At 36.6% G+C, this 15464-nt stretch overlaps 1 protein-coding gene across 2 annotated transcripts in view; it reads left to right on the top strand.

Annotated features, from left to right (window-relative positions):
* LOC119838685 (lethal(3)malignant brain tumor-like protein 1) overlaps nucleotides 1-15464 on the top strand; it is a 139431-nt gene that overhangs the window by 91811 nt on the left and 32156 nt on the right. For both annotated transcript variants that reach the window (XM_038364761.1, XM_038364760.1), the window contains 5 exons: nucleotides 900-1038; nucleotides 1289-1444; nucleotides 4274-4442; nucleotides 8490-8679; nucleotides 9766-9884. In XM_038364761.1, coding sequence (XP_038220689.1) covers nucleotides 900-1038; nucleotides 1289-1444; nucleotides 4274-4442; nucleotides 8490-8679; nucleotides 9766-9884 — 773 coding nt within the window. The remainder of the gene's footprint in view (nucleotides 1-899; nucleotides 1039-1288; nucleotides 1445-4273; nucleotides 4443-8489; nucleotides 8680-9765; nucleotides 9885-15464) is intronic.

Below are 15464 nucleotides of genomic sequence, written 5' to 3'. Positions count from 1 at the left end.
GCGTAGTGGAAGTGACTTAACCTAGAAACTTGTATCATTCACTATCAATACAAAATGTTATATGAGTTCTATTATGATATCTGTGTTTATGTACGTAAATAAAGATTCGGTTTATGAATTTGCATTTTTTTCAATTCAGATATCAAAAGGTGAAAATAATCTGCGATTCATGTTGCTATGGTAACATATGAATTGAATGTTCAAATTCAAATACTTTTTTGATGGGAAAACAGACAACAACAGAAGATATTATATAACAGTCGTGACAAAACTAAATTGATTTATAGAACCGTGGTATTGACAGATCTGCTAAAAATAATAATATTTTTTTAGGAAAATTCGTCTAAAACTGAAAAGACTTACATCACGCTTCAGTAGACATATAACATTATATATCTGCTCTGATACTGCAGTTTATATCACGTCGATGTGCACACAGCACGGTCAGTTGGGATGTTATAACCAGTTGTGAGTCAGTGCGCCTTACTTGGACGACGTAATTGTGATGTGACATTTTTGCGAGGGTTCACGCGATGCTATCGTGTGTCAATGTTAAGGGCACAGCGCCGATTGCTTTCATAACGTTTAGCTTGTTCAAATTATATATAGCGATGTACTTACTATATGTCGAATCATCTCATAGCAATTGAATTGCTCGTATTTACTTCCTCGGTATTTATTTTCGCACTAGCTTTCCGCTTAACCGTTGTTCTCTTAGCAACAGGATAAAATCGATCCTTATCATTATCTATCTCTTTTAACAATTTCAGCCAGATCGTGTCTGTCATTCAGGTCTGATTGGTTAATTAGTCCGTCTTAATTTTCAGTCTTTAGTCTGTGTCCCGCAGTGGCAAAAAATGTGCGCTCATAATGATAACGAATATTTCTTTTGCTATTAGGTGAAGGCGGCGGGGGCGCAGCTCGACGTTGCGCGCGCGATGCGGCGTCGCCGGCGCAAACGCATGCGCCGGCGCCTGCGCCACAAACACACACCGTCAAGAGTGAGAGGCTCAGTCCACATGAATCTAACGCATCCAGGTAAAATTGTTACAAGTGAATTCACATCACAATATATTATAAAAACTATAAAAACATATTGTATGTTACAAATATCTGCTATACACCTAAGTTTTATGTGCACAAAAGATTTAGCAAGCGGAGTCCAACTAGGATACTAGGACTGATATAAGATGTTGCAGCAAACTCAGTAACTCAAAAAAAGTCTCAATCTAAAAACACCACCTCCTAAAGCTGATACATTTTATTAGAAATGCTTGTATTTTGTCAGATCTCGCAGCGTGACACCGTCAACGTCGTCGTACCCCGGCACGCCGCCGGAGCGCGGCAGCCCGCACGCGCCGCCCGCGCCCGCGCACCCGCCGCGCAACTACTCGGACATCATGCGCTCGTTGGCGGCGCGCTACAACACGCATCCGGCTAATGAGTGAGTGTTACACTCTAGTGTCTACGCTTGGCCCGGCTTGATCCGGTGGTTGTCCGGTGTGTGTAGAAGACCGGCGTAAAATAGCATTCTGTCGTGTTTCGTTCGGTGAGTGGGGAGCCGGAGGCCCATATCCTTTTCCTTACCCTTCCCAGTCCTTTCCTTTATTCTATATACCTATCGCCAATATTTTCTTAATCCCTTCCCAAAAAGTCGGCAATCCATTTGTAGAGGCGTAAGGTCTGCAATGGACCTTATGCCTCTCCAAATGTTCATGGGTGGTGGTAGCGCTTACCATCAGGCGTCCCACCAGCTCCATTGCCGCCTGTAACATAAAAAAAAAATTAATCTTTAAATAGGTCGAGACATATTTTACTTTTTATAATATTGATTTAATTTTACTGGATTAGAGAAGGATGCAGAACAGACAGTTCTTAGTAGTGATTCTCTGTAGTGGTAAACTAATTTTTTCGTCGGTGCATGGCCTTAAAGAACATATCATTTCAAAGTGATTGACTATAACAAATGTATATGATAAAATTGAGATAAAATTGGTATATCACAGCGATATACGTAATAGTATTAAATTATAATGTGTTTAATATATCTTGTCATAAAACACTACAGATTCCTATCAGCTACTGCATAAACATAAAAACAGCAAATATAATTACATATGTAGAAAATTTATGCGACTTCAGGCGGCACTCTATTATTGTCAAAAGAAAATGTAATAAAGATGTATAAAGAGGTATTTAAAAAATTTAACAAGCCATATACATGGAAAAATACGCAAACAAATTAGTGTAAGATGCATATTTTAGCATTTGCATCACGTCACATCACAATACCTTACGACCCGCGGGTCACCGACCGGGTAGTGATGCCCAAATCGATTTGCATATTAATCGATTTGATAACAGCTCGCGTATAGTCGACAAATTTACATGATTCGTGAGAACCGACGTCCGAACTTATGTTATATTAATGAATTGTTCATCTCACGGTGTCGGGTTAGTGACCTCTGTCAATTTTAATTACGATTCGTCCGATTGGTGGCCGAGTGTCTCTTCTGGTCGCACGCACTCCACAAGCTATAACGACCTATCGGCAATCGAGTGAAGACCTATTTTCGCTTGTCCGATTGACGTTTAACGCTCGAATACTCAATGTCGTGTATAGTTAAACACCTGCACCGAGTGATAAATATTGTTTCACCTAATGAGATAACCAAAGTAAATAACTATTTCGAATTGCATAAATTAAATTTTAATTGAGTCTTTATATAGAGCAGTGTTATCGGGAACTATATAAATCGCGTAAACTTGCCGTTTCGGTGTGATTTATCGCGTTGTTTCGTGAATAAAACCATGCTCCAGCAAAAACATGATAATTGTCGTAAAATACATGTTATGAACTACCAATGAAACTTAAAAACTATATGCTTACAGATTTTGTATCCATATGTATCATCCATGTATCTCTTTATTTTCTTGTAGCAATTTAAAATTTTTCAAACACATTATTACCCGCCCATGCAATTCCACAGATACTTTAATAGCCGAGATATTATAATCTGTACAATTTTGTAACGTTTTCTTATCTAACCTTTTGACGTTAGTAAAAATACCTGACCCGAGGCTCGGTTCGGCCATTTATTCGCGCTATAATTATGTCCAGCTCTGTTATTATACAATTTTCAAGGATATTGCATAAAAGTTTAGCCGCAACAGTAGTGAGTGATAATCATAAATTATGAACTAATGCCGGGTATTTTGAATAATGACTGTGAATTAGTCCGACCGTGCTCCCATTATGTTGTTAGAGTAGGATTTGAGAACTTTTATTTAGGTTATGTTATATGTAAATGACCATAAATTATATCTTTCTTTTAAACATGATAATATGTAAGTTGGTTTTATTGTTGTATCATATGTAATGGTTGATATTTGTGACTTATTTAGTATCTTTTTTTTTAATTCTCGCTTTACTTCACATATAACTAAACAAAAGTAGCATAATCTTTTTGTGATATTATGTAATGGAACATTAAATAAAAAATATACTATGAAATATATGTATTGCGACTACATATAAAACATACGGGGCTAGTTTAACGTTGGAATCAAAATTTAAACGCACAGGAACTTCATATCATATGTGAAATATCATCCAATTGAAAATTAAAATTAAGAGGTAAATTAAATCATGCATGTAATAACCATTATATTATGTTTAATGTAATATATTAACCATTAGATATGAAGATAATCACACGCAGGCTGTAGTAATAATCTAACATACACTTGCCTGCAATATGAATATTATTTACTGGGTGTTAAAGGTTGCGCAGTCTTTCCTTGAATGCAAATAAAGCTTATATGCAACTTGCGTTATGATATTTTCAATGTTTTGATCTTTTGATGTTGGATTTAATCTTAACTGCTTAAAAACGTGACGGATCGATAGCATTATGAATGATGAATTTCTTTCTTTATTTATATACTCTTTATTGCACAATCAACACATGGAAAAGAAACGCACACAAAATCTTTTATCGTACATATTGGCGACCTTATCGCTTTCAAGCCATTACTTCCAGGCAACCTTGGGACGTAATAAAAGTATTAAGGATAAATAGAGGATATCTTGTAAAATGTACCAATTCTTGCAACCAAACTAACAATGAACATTCCGCCTAATCAGAGCGGATTGGTGACACACATGAACTGTACAGTGAGATCATAAGTTCTCAAACGTTCATTAGGATCTGCAATTTGTAGACGACTTGTGTCACCATATTTCGATATTAAGTATAAGTCATTGTTGCAGTTACTTCCACCGCGTGAACGGGTTCGGTCTGGAGCCGCGCGCGCCGATACCGCAGGCCGACGTCAGCGACACCCCAGTGGGTGGCCTGTTCGCGAAGCTTGCCCAGCAGCAGGGCGGCCCGCCCCGGCTGCCCGCCTTCCCTGTCATGATGGACATGAGCGCTACTAAGGTATTATGTGATTAGTGTTGTTGTATACATGAAAAAAAAACATGATCACAAAATTTTGGTAACTGTAGGAGGAATGAAGAATTGGCAATGGACTTGAAAGTTTATTAATACATAACCACACAAATTATTAATATTATCACATATACAACAGAACCAATATATACGTGAGCCTTCCAAAAGATCGGGTATCCTTGTGGTAGTTACCCGCAAGTTAAGGAGAGATATGGCATTAATAATCAATGAACAAAAGTCTATTACATTTACAAAATAAAGGAATTTATTATCTTTCTGGTAGGAGTAAAATATTTTCACTCAACCGGCAATAAATTGTTAAATGTCATTTAAAGCAAATAACAAAACAGTGCGAAGGAATTCTGCAATTCTGTAATACAATAATTGACAAGTCAAAATTAATTGACAGCTCGATTTCTGTCTTAGCGGATATTTGCAAATGTTTATCGACATTTAAAATAACACAATAAATTGGAGTATTTTAGAACAATGAATATCAAATTTAATTTCCCCAACTAAAACGTTAACTTTCGGAACATACTTTTTTACGATTTATATTTTGAAATACACACTTTATAATCAAGCTCCAATTAAAGACTTGTTCAAAGCGTAACATTGCGAAATTAAGCCTTTTTGAGAGTATTATTAAAAATAAAATGAAAACATTGTTTTACAATTTCCTCTAACGTAATGCACATCGCTTACAGCAATGCCAGTGCCCCTATGAAATAATTTACGCTCAGCTGATTTCTCATTTCATAAGCGCGTCTTTAAAATTCATTAATGATTATAAATTCTGTGCGCACTGACCTTCCAGATTTAATTGTACCTGTTCACCGTTCCATAGTTCACGGCTATGATTAAAACCTCTTTGTATAATATCCACGCGACTATCTTCGTGATCTTTATTGGACGTAGTTAATTTATGTTAATTCGGGATCTATGAAATCATAACTCGAGTGTAGCGTGCTTCCTTTGAGCTATTAATTGAGGTAATTATATATGATAAGCTCGACGACCTTTACACTTCCTTTGGTGGTGTAGATAAGATAGTGTGAAGTGTGGCGGTTGTTAGTGCCCGTGCAGATATGCTAGGGCTGTCATGTGATAATAATAGTGCTCATTGGAGTTGATTTTTTGAATTTTAAAGGGCTTGTTATATATGCTTTTAGCGGGAGATAAATTCCACTGATAGTTATTTATAGCACTAAGTGTATAAGTATTGCTGCAGTTTAAATAAAAAACGTTGAGAAATGGAAACGCAATTCAAATAATCAAACTCTACTTCTAAATACAAATTTTGGCCAGATACACCTACGGTCTTCTTTGCCCTGTTTGTGTTCTTTACAATGTTTTGAAATCCAGCTTTCTACAAATATAGTAATGAAGCACTGTTTTAACATTTATTCACATTATTATGTGGTATTCTGTCGTGGATAATAAAGCTCAAATGCCAATTTTGAGCTCATTGACAACCCTAGTCGAGGTATTTCCGCCCCGCCCCCGGCGCGTGCACCGAACCATCTCCTCTCGCCGAAGGCAACTGGAGCTGCACTAATTGGGCTCAGCACGCGCCAAGAGCGCGCCGCGATACGTCCGCCATGTGAAATCGCTGTGCCCGACTTATTACTCTTTTTAGAGTTCTGAGGGCAGACCCGGGAGACCATTGAAAGCATTGCGTGTTATTGAGTTGCTGCGTAGTTTGAGCGAGGGTAATACGACCTTACAACATTCAATTATATTAGATAAATTATGTTTTGCCCATGTTTCAGAAGAAGATACCAAATAGTGGTGTAAGTTTTCACTCACTTATTTGTTTCCACTTTTGGAATATACAACTAGATTTATTGAACACGTCAAGTCTCAAAAACCCTAAATTGTTGCTATATAGTACATAAAAACAAATTAGTTACGACAAAACTGCCCTCTAACGACTTTTCTCTACTGATGCACCCTGCAACATTTTTTAATCGATGATGTAAAACGATTAAACGCTACGGATCTCTCCAGTGTGCGCGATCGACACGCGCTTAGCCGTTTATAATAAACGAGTAAGAGGCACGCGAAATGCAGTAACTAGGTATGCGATTTTTGCACTTATTGGATTTCAACTTTCTAAGAAAATAAACGTACTCCGGTTGAAGTTCAGCTGCTTCGGTGTAATTTAGACCGCGATCCATGAATTGCACTGTTTGCTTTCTAATTTTGGTATCGCGGCTCTGAATCTGATAGCGCGATATTAACATGATTTGTTACATTTCTCTTTGTGCCCTTAAACTATAAATTTATAGAATTTATTCTCACCTGTGAAGAGAAACGGGAGCGCGGAAATAAGCTGTTAGATTAACGACTGCGGCTCGTGCGGAGAATAGGGTTAACAGAAGGATTATTGGATGCAAAATGTGAAGATTCTACTAACAAAAATTTAAAGGTCTCAATAATCAAAGATCTTCTCACAATAACGTTATACAATATGACACGTGAATCCTTTAATATCGCTGTTGGTTTAAAATTGCGAATAAATTCAGACATATCTTTCAAAGAATATTGAAGTTGGCAGCCCTAGCGACAATTGGCCGCGCGTGCCTCTACGTGCTCAAATCGCGCGCGCGCGCCTCGAAATTTTATCTAGAATGAGACCAGCTTTTTTACCTTTCAGCAATTAAAAAGATAGATTGCAATTTGACCCGCGGGCGGCTAGCGTGACGACGTCGAGCATTATTATGATGAATGCCGGCCACTTATGAGCGAGTGGTCTCAATCAGATAATGGCCCATTCTTTCGTGTTTGCTTAACACTGCCACAGCTTGACCGGCTACCAGTAATTGAGTTTCTAAATGTCATGGCGGTCGATTGTTGTGGACGGGGAATGGACATGGTTATAAATTAACTCGAAAAATATGACTGCCTGTTGTGTTCCTATCGGAGCGCGTTGAAATCTTTTGGTTACGGATTTTACGATTGAATTGAGAATTGATGATTACTCATAATCTATTAAAAAAACTAAATGCACCTTATTCAGTAATTTAAGAAATAAGCGCACAAATTTAATAGCCTTCTACATGTTTTAACTTAACACTAAAACGGATAAAAGTTACATACCAATTTATAAATTATCCTAAATCTATTTTGATTTAAGTATTACAAGGACTATTTATGTCAAGCAAATTCAAAGCTTTCAAGTTGAACTGTTCTAATCGTAACCGACTGTTTCGCAACAAAGTTCCGTATTCTGTCACAATGCAGACACTTTAAAAGTACAACGGTTGTAAATTTTATTAGTCAGTCAAATGTAAGAATAATAATAATGATTATTACGTAGATAAATTTAAGCCTTAAGCCTGAATATCGTGTTTAATAGCTCGGAATATTGTTATAATTACATGGGTTGTACCGTAACTGATTTTGTATGCGTTATTAATATAATAAGCAGTGTAACAACAAAGTACAGTTTTGTTTTGCATTACGCTATAAAGAGGTACAGTAATTTATTAGAAAACAGTGTTTAATTATCTTTGTATAAGTAAAATTTGGTTTTTTGTTTTTTTAATTACTTTTTGATAAAAATAAACCCTCTGCAATAACGTAGAAGGTGGTCATTTTGACTGATTCGACGTAATTCTGTCACTGTTATAATATGCCCAAATAAGGCATACTCAAAGGGAACACGACGCCTCCTTTAACGCCTCCTTGGTACAGTGGTAAACGCGTGAGCGTAGAACCGAGGGGTCCTGGGTTCGATTCCCGGTGGGGACAATAAAAAAAAAATGTCTCGGTCTGGCAGGACACAGAAGGCTGATCACCTACTAGTCCATAAAGAAAATCGATCAGTGAAACAGATGTATATCATCTGCCCCATACCCCAGTAGGGGACACGGGACTTCACTTTTTAAAGGGAACACGACAACAAGTAAATTAGTACATTAACGCAAACATACTATACAATATATATATACAATATGAGAGAGTTGATAGTACCATATCAACTATCATCTCTCGTACTAGAATAAGCAACATATGTCACATCTTCCGCAGACTCTACTGGCGATATCGCGGGTGAGTCGCACGGGGCGATCGCGTAGGAAACGCGTCGGTATCGGCTCGGCTCCGGAACATTCCCCGCTCGATCTCTCCGCGGCGGGAGAGAGCGCGGCGAAGCGTGCGCGACTCTCCGCCAGCCCCAGCACGAGGAGCGATGACGACAGGGACAGGGTGTCGAATGAAGGTGAGTTGGTTATACTGTTATGTTATATGGTGGTTTTATAGATGAGATAATGATGATTAAAATATATTATGCAATAGACGGTAGATAGTGTCTCTTTGGTCTGGTCCGATTCTGCTCTAAACATAACGTTGTACAATTCTCCGGTAGTGAAATCGGATCAAATGAAAATTATGGAATTGTTCAAGATTTTTTATACTTCTTGTGATCTTTTTCGTTTTTGTTTAACCCACAAATAGCTCTTCGCCCGTGGCCTATGTCACTCAATGAAGCGTCAGCTTTCTAATGGTGAAAGATTTGAAATCGGTCCAGTAATTTTTGCGTGAAAACATTACAAACATACATACGTACATACAAATCTTTCCTCTTTATAATATTGGTATAGATAAGAAAAGTTCATTCACTTAACCTTTGCGTATGTTAAAAGTGAAGTCCCGTGTCCCCTAGTGGGGTATGGGGCAGATGATGAACATCTGTTTCACTGATCGATTTTCTTTACGGACAAGTAGGTGATCAGCCTTCTGTGCCCTGCCAGACCGAGACATTTTTTTTTTTGTGCGTCCCCACCGGGAATTGAACCCAGGACCCCTCGGTTCTACGCTCACGAGTTAACCACTGTACCAAGGAGACGGTTGCGTATGTTGCTACATTTAAAAAAAATATAAGAGAACTTATTTTGTGTCTATAATGTCATACAATATTCAAAATAATAATTATTCTAAGAAAATAAACGATCATTGTTTCATATTAAGTTTGATCACAATGATTAAACAATCCGATCTTGAATTATAGCCTTCATATGACGCAATGCCCTTGAGCGTATCTCGAGCGATGTTTCTAACCTAATTATATCAAATTGCGACAACAAAATGACATCACCTTTAACAAAAAACGAACGATTTTTTAAACGCCTATATGAAAAAAAAAACAAAAAAAAATGTTATCCGCACGCGAACGCGCCTTATCAATTAATCAATTGTAACTGCACAGCGGCAATTAAAATCAACACGCGTCACTGCGCACGATGCATTATTCAATTGACATGAATGCATTAAAAAAAGTTAATTCATGTATGATTTATTCATGTAGATCGGAGTGAAACCCGCGACTGCCTGTGCGCGGAGGCGCGTGCGCGCGTTTCCGCTTGGTCCGTCGACGACGTGTGCGACTTTGTCAGCTCTATAGACATCTGCGCTGAGTACGCACCGGTGAGTGATTTGTTTTATACAGTTACTAGCTGCACGCCCCGGCTCCGCTCGGGCGGTCATTTATATATCCTATCTTTTAAGTGGAATTAAGCTGCACATGGTGTGCAATTTTTATTAAAATCGATTGAGTTACTTTAGGAGTCCATCGCGGACAAACAACGTGATGCGTTATTTATATATATTAAGAAGAAGGTACTAAAAGTACTAAGAGTAAGAGATTTATTATGTTTTGGAACTTTCAAGATTGTCTCGTACGATATAGGTAATCTAAATTACAGTTTAAGAACGATTATGTCAGTCACTCGTTTACCACAAATTATTTATTGTGATTATATAATTCTATACTAAAGAAAAAATTCGGAAATATTACCGTTCCCTAAAGAATATACATCACAACTTCAAACCTAACACAATGTTTATAATAACTTCAAATAATAAGAATCAAAACACTGAGTTACAAATGAAGTCGAGACAGACGTTAATAAGCCATCAGCTACCGATCAATAGCAAACTAACGATACTACACAAAGATATTATACAAATAATAACAGCCCACAGCACTTGTGATAAAACGCTTTGTCAGTCAAATGAAATCGAAATGATATAAAATAAATAAACGTGTGAAATTACTTACGAAAACTCTCTCAAGTCAATTAGTTACAATGATATATCGCAATCGGAAATCAGATTATATTTGTTACAATTTTAGACTTTTTAGTAATATTTAATTCCAAAACAATATAACCTGATACTTCTGCTGTTACAAAACAGAATATATTAATGGTTCGCTCCTCTCGTATCTTGTTAAACAAATGCTGGTTGTAAAGAAAACGCTGTGGTCCGATGAGTCTAATGATATTATACGTTGCGTCCGCGCTTCGATCTCAACCTATTTTATTGGCGGTCGGATGCCGGAACATTCGAGTCGTCCCGTAGATAAATACTCTTTAAGAGCACTTACAAATTACACGTATGGTGCATTAAATTATTAGTTTACGATTGCACGTTCTGTTACCTTAATGTAGTCGTAAATGTAAGATAAAATGCATTATGTGGCGCAGACGGCCGCAACATTGTCTTTGATGTTGATTTTATATCGTCTATATTGTAATGCTGATATTGAAAAATTGTGATTTGTCTTATCAATTCTCTTCTAAATCAAGTCACATATATTCAGTGTCTAAATTATCACTTGGATTGATTATTTGTTTCTCAAGTATTTCAATTGTAGTATAATAACTAGATAAAGCAGTGGTGGCTCAGTGGTCAGAACCTCGGACTTTAAAATTGATATGTCGGGGTTCGAGACCGAGGCGAGCGTGCAAGAAATAAATTGATTTTTCAATTTATCTGCCCATGTGGATCACATAACATCACCACTGCTTAAAACGGTGAAGGAAATCATCGTGAATAAACCGGCATGTCCAAGAATCAAAAGTTCGACCTGATTATGGCCTGAACCCTCATAGGAGGCCTGTGTCCCAATACAAAATAATGTAATAACTAAATAAGATCTTTAATTTTGCGTACCTTTGAAGTCAATATTGTTCACCACATAGTACAACTTGTTGCACATAATCTCTGTATATACATTGAAATAAGTTCAACTTCGAAAATGCATGTTTTCGCAAGCAGATTTGAACCGAGCATAGCGTTTGTCACGAGCAATTTGCAATAAGTTTGTCTTTTCACATAACAGAACGGCGTGACGTAAAATTGACCATTATATAGTTTACAACGCTCCGCCGCGGCTTTACTTGATTTGCACTCCTGAATCGAGCCCTCGTGTATCGTAGTGCAACGATAAACAGCTTATTTAATGGAGGACTATCCTGGCATCAATGTTGTAGTTCGTAAACTGTGTTGATGAAGGGCTTTGGAGTGAAGTAACACGTGCTATTCCCCGATACATAGTTTCTTTAATGAAATAGATAACGAACCATTAATTGATGTGATTTTTTCTTGAAGCTGATTACTATCCTGTATATTAATTATATGTGAATTTGTGGCGTTTTGCAAAAATCTATGAAATTCAATATTTTTAATTGATTTTATTATATTGCAATCGATCACTCGGTTGTGCCTATTTCTCTTCCTCATAAATAATCACTGGATAGTGGATGCACACTAGATAGGCAAAGAAAACGGGTATAGGGGTTTATTGAACCGATTAACAGACCGTATACGCGATTTGTGTTTGGCGTTCACGCAAACCCATATAGAGAGAATCAACAAATCAATCAAGGATACCTCTTGATTGACTATAGACAAGAACTTGTTGCAAAGTCGCTAATTAATTCTATAAAGGGTTGTGGTGAAAGGGAAGAGGGAATGGGAGGTATACAGTAAGCTTCTGAAAGGTTACGCAACGCAAAACAGTTTGCACAGCACATATTTTGTAAGTGTGGCAACGCGGAACGGCGTGGGAACCTGAGCAAGGACCTAAAAATTGCAGCGACGTGTCTGCAATGTTATGTACGCTAGTGTAGAAATGTTAGGCAAGCAATTGTTACATATCTCGTGAACATGTAGCTATAGACTGAAAAATATATAGGAACTGAATATTTAACGCATGAGTACTCCCTTTTCCGCTACATCTTTATGAGAAGAAAAAACCTGTTTCACCGTGATAATTTTTTCCTAGGAAAAAACGTTATAAATGTCCTAGTATTTATATTTTGGATTTTGGATTAATAAAACTACACTCTGTCGAACAATAAAACTCGCACACTGAATCGCATCACGTATCCCCCTAGTTTGCAATAAATAAGTTTAGTATGATAATTTTTCTCTAATTATTATAATAGGCAGGCAGGCAGGCGGCAGCAGCAAGCGCCGTGTTTATTTCACGATAACTACTGTGCTACCAGTGCGGATATCACATTACACTGTGATTTATATCCGCAAATCGCAGTATAGCGGTCCGCGTTATTAATTGTTAGTCAGTTAATAAACACTTTACAAGCATTTAAATGATTAATGTGCTATCGGCGTATTAGAGATCGCGGCCGGTTATTATGAGTCGTAAAACCTATGCGCGATGATGCCTAGCCATTTTGTTTGATGTTACTAGACTCGACGTTTAAAAGGATTTGGTAAGTGTTAGGGGGACGGCGGTTTGTTCGAGTGTTTTTAATTCATTAAAGGCGATTGTGTAAAATTGGCTTAACTTTTTTTCGGATCGTTACTTTTTACTTTCTGCTTAGTTATATCGATCTCAAATTTGTCCAAAAAAGTATAATTTATATAAATATATAGATAATGTATTTACTGTGTTGGAGTAATTCTACACAACAGTTCCATTAACAGTTAGTCTCGCGGTTGAAGCACAACACAAATTGAAATTTTATTGTGAAATATAATTGTTAATCTATATAAATTATGATTATGTACGTGCTGCTAAATCGTGAACATCTGCTATCTAGTAAAGCAGCTCGATACCACGGTAATTTTTCACCGAAAATCGTGATTCCATCTGACCCGACCCTAGCCAAGATTTGGCCCATTCATCGTTGTCAAACCAGAATCACTTGCACAACCGTTCGTGAGGTGTATTGTTAAATAATATTCAATTCACGCCGTCCCATATAAATTTAGATTAATTTTCGATTCATTGACAAGTTGCTTTATTATGTCTACGAGGTAAATTTCGACTTTAACGTCGCGTTAAGCCGAAAATTTGTAACATAAATATTATTTCGGCAATTTAATTACATGGTATTTAAAATAATGTTTATATAAAATATGTCACTGGGGTAATGTAAAAGAGCAAGACACTAAATTTCTCGCGACATCAGCAAAAAACACAGTATAATGTTATGCAATTTAATTAGTCAGTCAATGGCTTTTTTATCTGTGGAAGCAACGTTCCAAAGTGACAGATACATAAATTTAAAAACGTAATTTAGTTATGTATTTTTTATGTAAAAATCCAACGGCATCTAGAAGTAAAATAATTTAGTTATCTTAAGAGTAAATCATTTTATATAATCGCAATTTCGTAGCATGAGCACTGCATCTCTATAACTAAGACAAGATGGACAGTTGTGACAAACAGTTGTGGCCTTTATGTACATTCACTGACCGAAATTGATATCTCTCAGCTACTACAACCCATATTTAATGGTCGTAAATACTAAAATGCCTTGCATAAATATCTGATACACGTCCCAGATTTACATAATCCTAATTGCGTACCCATTGTCACTATGCTTACTTATAGCTTTGTCAGAGTCAAAGAATTGTATCAGAAATTATTTCAAGAAAATATTATGTTCTACATACGATTAAATAAATTGAAAGTATGTATAAATTGATAGATCACCTCTTAAAATGTGACGTGATATATTGTTGATTATTTAATGAAGATAAGTAAGCAAAATGAGATGTAATATCACTAAAAACGAACAAAGCACAAAACTAATTACAATAAATGTAGCCATAAGCTTAAATTTAATAATAGATATATAAATATGTAAGAATTATTACCAAACTTTTTATAATTTGTCTTTGTTCTATCAGTTTGAGTGACCAAATAGCATTTGAAAATGAAAACTTTTAAAAAAACTTAAGACAATATTCACGTATCTATTACGTAAAAACATCTCATCTAGACAGTCGCACTGGTGCTTAAGTAATGCGTCTTATATATTCATACGCGATATAAACGTAAAAACCATTTATCGTGCCTCCAATCCGTCACCGCGTACAGATGCTCGTGCGCTCGTGACCTGCCCTGGCGCAACGTGCGATTTATATAAATTATCCCAATATGTGCTCAATATGAAGCGTATAAATTAAATTGCGAAGATCGACCGCGACACATTCGAGGGATAATTTGATGGGGACCGCGTGAAAGGTCTATCGGGACGTGTTATTGAAATAGCGCTAATTGCTCGGAGTCTGGTGGAGGTCACGTGGATCGTCATGCTTTGTGATGAAGGGCTCATTGTGACTTGGTACATTGTTTATGTCCATTTTGGCGCTTGGTACTAATGCTATGATAATATGTTAAGATTTCAGTAAAACGATTGCAATGCTCTCAAACGATTGAGTATTTGTAGCGATGTTTGTCATATATACAAGCGAACAGGGTGAGTTGTAAATAAAGAGAAGATAACACAAAAAGCATTAGCAACAAATGCAAGTTTATAATATATTTAAAACGTTTAATGCATTGCTCAAATCACTATTACCATGCTTTATAAAGGTAGGCAGATATGCGAGTGTCGTCGATCAGCCGTCAATACATTTTCTAAATTACACGGAGCCTTGCAGGTGTGAAGATAAATGAGACCTATCGTAATTGCATCGCAATTAACTAAATTAATGTAAAACTATTCGACGGGAGATCACGAGAACGACCGCCGATTATCTTCCAGTGATTTAATATACGCAATTTTGGATGTAAACTTGTGTTGATTGATACTGAATTGTTTTGGGTGTTGATAGTTGGATGTTATTTTTCTTAATTTGACATAATAGGATAGACTTGATTAACATAGATATGTTAATTTGAATCACAATTTTAATCATATAGATGCGTTCATTCGTAAACGGATAATACATATTTAGTTATAT

The sequence above is a fragment of the Zerene cesonia genome, unplaced genomic scaffold, assembly GCF_012273895.1.
Source record: "Zerene cesonia ecotype Mississippi unplaced genomic scaffold, Zerene_cesonia_1.1 Zces_u004, whole genome shotgun sequence".
NCBI lineage: Eukaryota > Metazoa > Arthropoda > Insecta > Lepidoptera > Pieridae > Zerene > Zerene cesonia.
This window is presented reverse-complemented; position numbering and strand designations above follow the sequence as displayed.